This window comes from Glycine soja, chromosome 8, assembly GCF_004193775.1.
Source record: "Glycine soja cultivar W05 chromosome 8, ASM419377v2, whole genome shotgun sequence".
In the NCBI taxonomy this organism is placed as follows: domain Eukaryota; kingdom Viridiplantae; phylum Streptophyta; class Magnoliopsida; order Fabales; family Fabaceae; genus Glycine; species Glycine soja.
The window spans coordinates 15,132,890-15,144,292 of NC_041009.1; the positions used below are offsets into that span (position 1 = coordinate 15,132,890).

The 11,403-nt window shown below is 31.2% G+C and overlaps 1 protein-coding gene across 4 annotated transcripts; it reads left to right on the top strand.

The window, feature by feature from the left end:
• The first annotated feature begins 2,548 nt into the window (after positions 1-2,548).
• Positions 2,549-9,283, top strand: LOC114422262 (potassium channel AKT2/3-like). 4 transcript variants are annotated; one of them, XM_028388533.1, is made up of 11 exons: positions 2,549-3,048; positions 3,347-3,565; positions 5,038-5,196; positions 5,288-5,345; positions 5,872-6,189; positions 6,677-6,916; positions 7,063-7,380; positions 7,472-7,657; positions 7,905-7,980; positions 8,087-8,656; positions 8,954-9,283. In XM_028388533.1, the coding sequence occupies exons 1-11, from the start codon at positions 2,807-2,809 to the stop codon at positions 9,070-9,072; spliced, it is 2,505 nt and encodes an 834-aa protein (XP_028244334.1). In that variant the 5' UTR covers positions 2,549-2,806; the 3' UTR covers positions 9,073-9,283. The 4 variants fall into 4 exon arrangements, with proteins under 4 accessions (XP_028244334.1, XP_028244335.1, XP_028244336.1 ...); XM_028388534.1 differs by having other exon boundaries at positions 5,116-5,196; XM_028388535.1 differs by lacking the exon at positions 2,549-3,048 and having other exon boundaries at positions 3,459-3,565; positions 5,021-5,196.
• The last annotated feature ends 2,120 nt before the right edge of the window (positions 9,284-11,403 follow it).

Genomic DNA, 11,403 nt, shown 5'->3' on the forward strand with positions numbered 1-11,403 from the left:
AGTTCACAATTAATAGAATAAAAGTTATCTACACATATTCTAATTAAATTCTTCATCAAAATATATAATAAATCCTATTTTAATGAAGTTTTAAAAAGTTGATATTTTTCAATTAAACGTTTACTAAGGATTTTTTTATTTATTTTATATTTCTTAGACAAAACCTGGAGACGTGGCCATGAAAAAAAATCTGAGTCCTCGATTCATGGTTTGTGATTTTGGAAGAAGGTCCCAAAGAAAGTGGAGAATTTCATTTTTCAATTGTCATTGTTGTTGGATTCGACCTTCATATCTTATCAAAATAACTGGACCAATACTTACGTGACTAACTTGTCTTCATGCAATCCATTTCTTTGAGGAAAAAAGAACAAAGAAGTATTATTAATAGAGAACCATATGCGAGTGGTTGTGGTTGTTGTGGTCAAATTTATCCTCAGAAATCATTATAACCATTCAAGAAAATCATGCTTCCTCGGTCTCTAATTAATTTATAACTTCTTTTTTCTACTTTATTTGTTCTATGCTTGAAACATACAGTAGAAATTATGCTGAGGTAGTACATGCAACGCAACATCAAAGAGCCCTGCAGAATAAGGTTCTGCTTTTTTATTATTATTTTTTCTTTCTACCATATTTATGACCATGATGGTGAGTATATTATGGTTGGCTCTTGTTTATTTGACTCAAGAACAAGCATTGAATCTAGGTTTTTTTTAGAGGTACACAAAATTTGGATTAATTTCCATACACCAATTAGAAATCTCCCTAAAATATATTTTTTAAAATAATTATTATAAAAATTAATAATCTTATCATACATAATAATTTAACATTATTCATCATATTATTAAAAGAAATAAACTTGAATCAAATATGCAAAAAATTATTAATAAAGATAATTTATCTTTTTTGTATACATATTTTTTATTTCTAAATTACTTATATATATATATATATATATCATTTTTTTTTCATGAATCTTAGCTAGCTCCAATTTTCTTACAAAACTTTCGTGATTGGGGTCAGCCACACACTTTACATATTTTTAACATTCACATTTCAAAATTAACTATTGTCACTATGCTCAATCGTTTTCTTTTTACTTTTTATTTTAAAAAATAAAGATATAGACAAGAAATTCCTCTCTTTTAACTTATAAAGTTACCTTTGTTCTTATTCTTGCATGCGAACACACGCCTGAGTCAAATTAATTATCACCAACACATGTTTAACACTACATGTACGGATTTCTAATTGGAAGATGAAGTGACTAATTAGTTTAACATGGTTGTGATACCGTGCACAAATTCAACAAACGTTACCATTTCTTTCTTTCTTTCTTTCTTCTTTTTTGGTGATTAACATCTCTTATCGCTAAGAAAAGTGTCAAAATGAATTTTCTGATCTTATTAATTAACCCATTCACTAATGCACCAAGTCACCAATTACCATTAATTGGCATACTAGCCTCTGACAACAACATGCATACCCAACAGTAGCTTAGCTCCTGCGGTCCAGTGTTCAAATTTTTTTTACTTTTAAGTCAAAATTTCTGTGTATACAAACCCGATACGTTAACATTTTTTTCCCTATAATTTTATTTTTTTAATTTTAGTTTTTATAAATTTTAGTTTTTTTAATTTTTATCCTTTTAAGTTTTTTTTTTGTTTTTTTATCCATGCAAAAGTTTATGATTTATCAATTTTAGTTCTTTTAATTCTTTTAAGATTCTAATTTTTTTCATTTATAATAAATTTGTGTTTACAGAATTAAAATAAAAAAAAACATAAACTTAAATAGATTAAAATAAAATAAATATATTTATAAAGACAAAAAAAAGTATTAATTTATAAGAATAAAAATATATTCAAGTCTGAAAACAACAAAAAGAGAAATTACCTTCTTTTTTTACTTTTGAACTATCATGCCAAGATACAAACCACATAAATTCTTGCAATGCACGTGGATGTCATGATTCTTTACCTTTCAATAATTTGTAGCTGGTCACAAACTTTGTACGTGTTTTTCCTATTATTGGAACCTGTCAACCAAATATTTAACATCAGAAAATGATGTTCCAATATTGTGCCATTATACAAGGGGGGGTAAGCTAGGAAGCAAGAAGGAAAGAGGGAGGAATGAGCACGGGGTTCGTGGATCTGCACCACAGCAGTCCTGATAATTATACCCCACGTTTTTTTACTTCAAATTGGCTTTATCTCATATAACCTGAGAATTTGAGGTTAAAACTTACTCAAGTCTTCTGCTAATTAAACTAATATTCTAATAATTAATATTTATTGATAAAAAAATTAACTCAATCTTATAAATTCAAGTTATTTAGAAAAAGATGATTATCCTATGATATTTCACTTAGTCTTTGAGATTAGATAATATTTTCTGAAACATTTGACAATCAAATATATCACAGTTAAGGTGAGTTAAAATTGACCAAAATTAAGGCGGTTTTCTAACGTATAAATACATAACAAACTAAGGGCTATACCATTAGAATTAGAATTATTCGCTATCAAGACCTCATTTTCTTGGGTCACCATTCCTCATTAGTGCTACACTGCCAACTCTCCTACATACATACATCCACAATAATATCATCATCATAAAAGCTCTTAGCTTGCTCCTTATATATACCTTGAGCTTGCATTGCCCTTTCTGTCTATTCCCCTTTAACAAGCATTTTTCTTAGAATCTACTCTAACCTCTTTCTCTATATGCCAACCTCCTTATAAGTCTTTCTGAAAATCCACCAACCAATAATTTTGTGTTAATTGTAGAAGAAGTAGAAATGGAGGGGATGAACTTCAGTTCATACAATCCTCAACTAGCCTCTAGCTTGAAGAAGAGTTACAGCAAGCAAGAGCATGATCATTCAGTAGAGCGTAATCATCTCAATGAAGAAGATCATATGTCTCCCTCTTTCAATCTGCGGAATATTTCAAAGCTCATTCTCCCCCCACTTGGTGTTTCAAGCCAGAATCCAGTTAACTCAAAAGGATGGATCATATCACCAATGGATTCCAGATACAGGTACAATAATTACCTTACCACTAATTAATTAAGACCCCGATTTGGAAAAAGCAAACGTGTGTGTTTCTCTAGGTGAATTAATATGATATCAGCTTGTTAGACTTTTTTTTTAAAAAAAAAATTAATTTTAAAGTTCTTTAGTTACTTAACATTTTTGGCTTTTAACTTGATAATTCTTTAGTGTACCTCCTTTGAAGCAAATATATATTTTGATTTTGACCATAATGAAGAATTGGTGTTCAAAAACTATTAAGGAGTTTAAAATTTTAATTTTGGTTGGATATATATATATGTGCAGGTGTTGGGAGAGTTTTATGGTTCTTCTGGTAGCTTATTCTGCATGGGTGTATCCCTTTGAAGTTGCTTTCATGCACAAGTCTTCCAATAAGGAAATCTATATTGTGGACACTGTTGTTGATCTTTTCTTCGGTATTGATATTGTTTTGACATTCTTCGTGGCTTACATTGATCGAACCACTCATCTACTAGTTCGAGACAAGAAGAAGATTGTAGTAAGGTTAGTTAATCACTCATTTTTGTCCCATTCTATAGAATTAATAATCTGTTGCAGAAACCAAACTTGGCAACTACTAATAACTGCTAATTAATTATTTATTTGGGTCATATTTATAGTGGTGGTTCCCTCTTTCTAGATCAGGACAAACAAAAAAAACTAATTAATTTATTTATACGTACAAGTCTTCAGCTATCTTGAAATTAATCTCCACCATGCAAACGCCTAAAATAATGGATAACTTTTGCCGTGAATGTATGTTTATAGAATAATGGATAACTTTTGCCGTGAATGTATGCAAACCACCAAAACAATTTTACTGTTTTATGATTCTAAAGAATTTGAATGTAAGAATATAAAGTAAAAGTGTTATTATTCTAATATAATTAAGGTTCATTCACCGTACACTATTTAATACTATTGTCTTAACAGAAAGAACTAGATTTGGTATAAAATATTATTCTCCCTCCGAAAGCATGAATGAGGGATTAATTCTTTCCAAAATCCAATTCCTCTTTTGGGAGAGGGTAAACGCGGGGACTAATTTCCATCGAATTTTGATAACTTTGATTTGTGTTAGACCAACTTTTCAGCGGTCAGTTTTGAATAATCAATCAAATTCAACCCGATAATTATAGAGGCCTTTGTCCTAATAATATTTAATGATTATTGTTTTCTAGAACTAAATTAGATAACGGACATCTGGTTCAATTTTATCACCAAAATATTGGTCAGGGTCCAAGTCCCATAAAATAAATCAGTAGATACTAGAAAGTCAAAAACGGGCCAGCCCAATATAAATATAGGGTCCAGTATTTATAGCAATCAGAATTGGTGACTGGTTGCTTTTTGCATCACTTTTTGTTGCTATTCAGTCTTCTAAATTAATTTTCGGTCAATTTTTATTTTTTTTCTTTATTAGAAGTGCTTTGAAAGAAACTTACCCAAACAAGTTCTTAATCTTGGCATGTTGTCACGTAGGCCATTCTTAGTTTCATACTATAAACATTTTCTTTTTAAATATGAAAGTTGAAAAATGGTACGAAATCTTGGAGTGCCTAACTTACCGACTCTTATGTGTTATTTTATTGGAGAATGATACCTATTTTCACTCTCCTTTGAATCATGCATATCCATGTTGATTGATTTGAAATTACTGCGTTTTCATAAAAATTTCTTCGTGTCATATTGGGATTTAATAATTCATATTGAACACATTTCTTGAGTAATTTGAGTAGTATCTTTTTCCCATAATCAAAGAGAAGCTAAGAGTTAGAAGAGTAAATAATCACCTGAAACAAAGGAAATAGAAACAGGGTATACCTAGCACTCCTCTTATAAGCAAGTGCCATCTAATTTGCATTTTAATAAATTTAGATTATGTAACTAAGTGGTCTTGTTTTGCAAAGTTTGTCCTAATTATATACATATGCAGTAAAGTAAAACTAATGATGATAGTGTTAGTAATGAGGTAGATACCTGTCTACATGGTTCGTGATGGATTTGGCATCAACTATACCATATGAGGCAATTGGATATTTGTTCACTGGCAGACAGAAAGTGGGCCTCCCATACTTCCTCTTGGGCCTGCTCAGATTTTGGAGAATCAGACGGGTCAAGCAATACTTCACAAGGTTTTCCATCTTACTTTTTCTAATAATAATCAATCCACTTTATCATTATTATTACCATGTTAAAATTTATGTAGCTGCATTCATTTGTCAGGCTTGAGAAAGACATCAGGTTCAGCTATTTCTGGGTCCGATGTGCTAGGCTTCTTTCTGTATGTCATATTTCATTTCACTCCTATGTCAAAAATTATATCCACTATATGTTTTAGTCAATAAACATCTGCCACATTGTTTCATTAAAACTACTCATTTTTCAGGATTTTGCCATTGTTTACAAAATACTATTTGCTGCGCAAAGGACTTTATTTATAGGCTTAAACATGTTTTTTTTTAATATTTATAATATATCTTTTTTTCAGTTTAATTCCTGAATTTATTTATATTTATTTATTTTACTATATGACATTTTCAAATATTTATTTTGTATACCTTTTATTAATCTTGATTAATTAAATGATAATGTAACAAACTAACACACTATCATGTTATTGATTAAGTGATGATGTGATAGACTAACAATGTCACGTTATCACTGATTTAGACTAATGGGTATAAAAATAAAAGTTTGAAAATATTAAATAATAAAATAAAATAAAACATTCAGCTTTTGACCAGATAAATGACAGATTATTGTTTGAAATAGAAAATATTGAAACATCAATATGAAAACGGGTGCAGGTAACACTTTTTTCAGTTCATTGTGCTGGGTGTCTGTATTACATGCTAGCTGATCGTTACCCCCACCAAGGAAAGACATGGATTGGAGCTGTGAATCCAAACTTCCGAGAGACAAGCCTTCGGATCAGATACATTTCAGCCATGTACTGGTCCATCACTACCATGACCACTGTAGGTTATGGTGACCTCCACGCTGTCAACACCATAGAAATGATCTTCATTATTTTCTACATGCTCTTTAACCTTGGCCTAACTGCTTACTTGATTGGTAACATGACAAATCTTGTTGTTGAAGGAACTCGCCGTACCATGGAGTTTGTAAGTATTTTTTTTCACATTTATGTCACTTTTCTTTGGTTCACCCAGGAGATATAAATAAACTTCAGGTCATGTACATGTACTATATAAAATAATTTATATAGGTTATGATTTCCTAGTGTCGGAGATTATATTTATGTCATCATATTTCTTATTCATAACTTTGTTAAACGGTGATCTGGGAATTAGTTACTTCTGTTAAAAGTTAGTTTTAGATTCTATTAGTTAATATTTGTCAGTTGGCTGTTTTGGTCTTCCCTTAAGTTAGAAATGCTGGTGTATATGTGAATCTTTCTTAATAGTGATATTGGATAGTCTTCTCTGCCAAAATTCTCTATCTCTTTCTCTTTACACCATGTTTTCTACTTTCTTTAGTTCAGATTCTTGACAAATTGGAAGGAATCTCTGTAGGTTTCGTGGAACCCTGCAGGAATTATATGCAATTGTGACTAATGTCTCATGTAGTTTCATGGTATTATCTGTGCAGAGAAATAGCATTGAAGCAGCATCAAATTTTGTGTGCCGAAATCGGTTGCCTCCAAGGTTAAAAGAGCAGATCTTGGCTTACATGTGCTTAAGATTTAAGGCAGAGAGCTTGAACCAGCATCAGCTTATTGAACAGCTTCCGAAGTCGATTTGCAAAAGCATCTGCCAGCATTTGTTTTTTGCAACTGTAGAGAAAGTCTATCTTTTCAAAGGCGTCTCAAAAGAAATTATTTTGTCCCTGGTATGAAAAACTAAACTTTATTCTAACAATTATATGAACTTAAAATTAACAGTTAACATTTGCCGATAAAAAAAATAAAATTGTATGGACGGACTTAAATCAACCATTGGGCAATTAAATTGATGGGATAAATTGTTAATGTGCAGGTTGCAAAAATGAAGGCAGAATACATACCACCCAGAGAGGATGTTATCATGCAAAATGAAGCACCAGATGATGTTTACATAATAGTCTCTGGCGAAGTGGAGATCCTCGATACTGAAACGGAGAAAGAAAGAATTTTAGGGACTCTACATACTGGGGAAATGTTTGGAGAGTTTGGTGCACTTTGTTGTAGACCTCAGAGCCTTACCTACAGAACCAAGACTCTCACACAGCTCCTGAGACTCAAGACCAATACTCTTCTAGAAGCAATGCAGATTAAAAGAGAAGATAACATACAAATACTCAAAAATTTTCTTCAGGTGGGGGTACTTGCTATCTTGGCTATAGGTCTTAATGCTTCTTATGGTTGGTTTCAATTCTGAAACATCATAGCTGTGATGCAAAATGCAGCATTTCAAGCAGGTTAAGGATCTGAGTATCAAAGATTTGATGGTGGAGAACGTAGAAGAAGAGGACCCTAACATGGCTGTGAACTTGCTAACTGTGGCAAGCACTGGCAATGCTGCTTTTCTTGAGGAGCTTCTAAGAGCAGGTTTGGATCCTGACATTGGAGACTCCAAAGGGAAAACTCCATTGGTATGTTCATATCTCTGGTTCAAAGAGCATGTTTATATTTCTTTAAATCAAATTAAAAAATTGTATATTCTAAAATTGATCTTGAATCTCTGGTCCAGATCTCATAGATATATATATAAAGCAACCGACCTCTTTACCAAATAATTTAACCTTTTACATGATTAGTTCCTTCCTTTACTATAGTTTCTATCACAACAACTGTAAAAGTAGATTTATTTGTCAAAACAAATTGTTACCTGTTGTGCAGCACATAGCAGCATCAAATGGGCATGAAGGGTGTGTTAAAGTCTTACTCAAGCATGCATGCAACATGCATATAAAAGGTATAACATACCTATTCCCTTTCTTAAACTTAAATTTCCCTCTGAATTTTTCTTGATTATATATAGTTCACTTTCATGAAATGATTTATATTCTAATTATTGCCAGACATGAATGGTAACACTGCACTATGGGATGCTATAGCATCAAAACATTACTCAATATTCCGGATCCTCTTCCAGCTTTCTGCTCTCTCTGATCCAAACATAGCAGGCGATCTCATGTGTACAGCAGCAAAAAGAAATGAACTAACAGTGATGACCGATCTTCTAAGGCAAGGACTAAACGTTGACTCCAAAGATCACCGTGATACAACTGCAATCCAAATTGCCATGGCCGAAAATCATGTTGACATGGTTCAGTTGCTTGTCATGAATGGTGCTGATGTCTCTGATGTGCATAACCATGAATTTTGTTCATCCACCTTAAATGAAATGCTGCAGAAGCGTGAAATTGGGCATCTAATTAATGTAACTGAGGTCATGCTCAGTGAAGTTGTATTAAAAGGGAGACATCAAGAGCAGGAGCACAATGGAGGAAGATCTAATAGTGGACTAAAGTTTCCAAGGGTAAGCATATATAGAGGTCACCCTGTAGTTAGAAGAGAAAAATGTTCCATGGAAGCTGGGAAGCTAATAAGGTTGCCTGATTCAATAGAGGAACTAAAAACTATTGCAGGTAACATTTCAAGTTCCCATCAATTCATTACTGAAATTATGAAAAAACTAAGTATGAGGTGAAGCCTCACATCAGATAGAAATAAAAAACTTGAACACCATATACCATATAAGTGAGAAAAAATTCATAAACTTGAGTTTAAGATTTTGTGTTAGACCCATAAACTTGAGTCTATATAAATCCATCAAAAAAGTATAGATTTTTGTTATATTATTGTGTACATTGTTTGAGAAAGAAAATTTGCAGGTCTTAGTACACTAAAATGTTTTTGTTTGTATATTGTATCTTCTTCAACAGGTGAAAAATTTGGGTTTGATGCAAAAGATGCAATGGTGACAAATGAAGAAGGAGCTGAAATAGACTCCGTTGATGTGATCAGAGATAATGACAAACTTTTTTTTTGTTGGATAAGCTGAGATGCGAAAATGTCAAGTGTAAATATATATATAATCTCGCACAACAGATTTACTTAGATGTTTCTTTTGTGTTAGTAATTTTGTCTTCTTCCTGTAGCCATAAAGAAGTGGTTTGGTTGGAAACTAGTTTTTTTTTTTTACTTCCAATAACTGAAAATCCATTTCCTATTACACAAAAAACTGAAAATATAGTTGACATTTTTTCTTTTTCTTTTGGTGTTGGATTAATTAAAAAATTTAGTTGAGAATTGTTTGAGCTGCTGGAGGAACAAGATCAAAAGTACTTCCATTGCCTTGGTAGTAGGAATCAAATTATGCAACTCAAATCGTTATTCTTGAACAATTTATTAATTTAGCATAACATAATTGAACCGTAATGGGAAAGACCTGCCATGTGTGCTCTGCTAGGCAGCACCCCGACCAATTCACCAAACCACCTGTCTAAGTGCCTGACCCAGCCCAACAGCTTGATGACATGGTTATTATAACACCAAACAAACAGTGACATTAATCATAAGTTGATGGGGGATAACGTAATGGTTTTTAATTAACAACTTCCTTTCTAACAAAATGTTGTAAGGTGGAGCTAAGCAAATTATGACATGAAATAAACAACTAGCTAAGACACTAACACTCTTTAAAATGTGAGTATAAAATCGTCTTAATCATACCCGACAAATCAAACAACCAAAAGAAATAAAGGTTACAACTTACAATACAATAAGAATCAATAAAATTTGTTTCAAAAAATAAAATGAAAATGTACTCAAAACGGAAGTCCTAGTGGAGCTTAATATCTGAAAAAAAGTTTAATAGACACTCAATGTGTTATAAATATGATAAATTTATGACATGATAGAAATAAATATAAAGAAAACTAAAAAGTGTTGGTTAGATATTTAAATAAAAAATAATTTATACATCATTAGTCTAAAATCTCACTTTCGCATTAGCCGCAATGGAAATGACAATTGGACTCTAGACCTAAGTTTCTATCCTCACAAGTATGATGCGGGGAATGATTTTGTGGCATTCGGCCTACGCTCTACATATCATCATCCCTAATAACAAATCGTGATCTCTAGTATTAAAATAATTTAAGTGTGGAATAGAAGCTCACTCTCAACATCATAAGTCTCATAAGGTTTAATCTCTCGAAATGTGATAATGTTACTATTAATTTAAGTGTCAAAATATTTTTGACAGACATTCATACTACTACCATGAACCACCTTACTTGAGTGTTCACATTTCAAACAACTTCGTGCCGCTAATAAGCCAGAAATTTATTTGAAGAGAATAAAATAATTGAGTGCATAATTCACAAATTTGTTCGATGCTAAATGATCTTAATTTTATCAATCAATTCAACTGTTTAAATACATTTTGCTTTCTTGCAGAATAACATTAAAATTGCTAAGTTTAATGTCTATATATTCATATTATAAAACAGTTTTACTCATCCTTTGAATTACTTTAAAATAATTATTTTAAAAGTAAATTTTTTTTATCATAAATGATATGTTAAATAACTGTAAAAAATTTTACACTAATAATATATAATCCTTTTTCTCATAAAAAAACTCATACATACAAATTCTTTTATATTTTTCAACTAATTTACCGGTTAATTTTAACAAATGCTTCTAATTAAATAAAAACAACTTATTAATTTTCAACTAACTTATTCACTTTCAACTAATATATAAGCGTGTGAATGACGTCTCATACCAATAACTTATTTCACAGGGAGAATAAAAAGATGATTGAGTGCGTGAATTGCAATTTATTATTCTAAGCTAAATTATCACAATGATCAATCATTATTAATTTACATATTTGTATATCATTGAAAAAAGAAATTATTACCTTCTCAAAACTGAGACTGTTCTATTTATGAAAATTAACGGTTACGTTACACGAATAAGAACCTAAGCCAGAGTTCTAAGTTTTATGAAATTTTAAAGAAAGATAATTTTCTGGTTATGCTGTTAAGAAAAAAGAATAAATAACGCCTCTGATCGATAATCCTTCATTTTCTAACAATGATAAGCATAACTACTTGATTTCGACATATTATTCGCAAGAAGTACTTTATTTAAACTATCTCAAACATACAAATCATTTTCTGATTCGAATCCATGAGACCTGTTAAGAGTCTAAGAAATCAACAAATCTACATATGAATGTTGTTAGAGATATTCTAATCCTAATTAAAATAAAAATGGAACCTCTTTTGTGCCAAAATTAACCAATTACCGAGAACTAACCATACCGCGGATAATGACTAGTTGATATCGAGACCTAATATATTTAATTTAGATGCCCTTA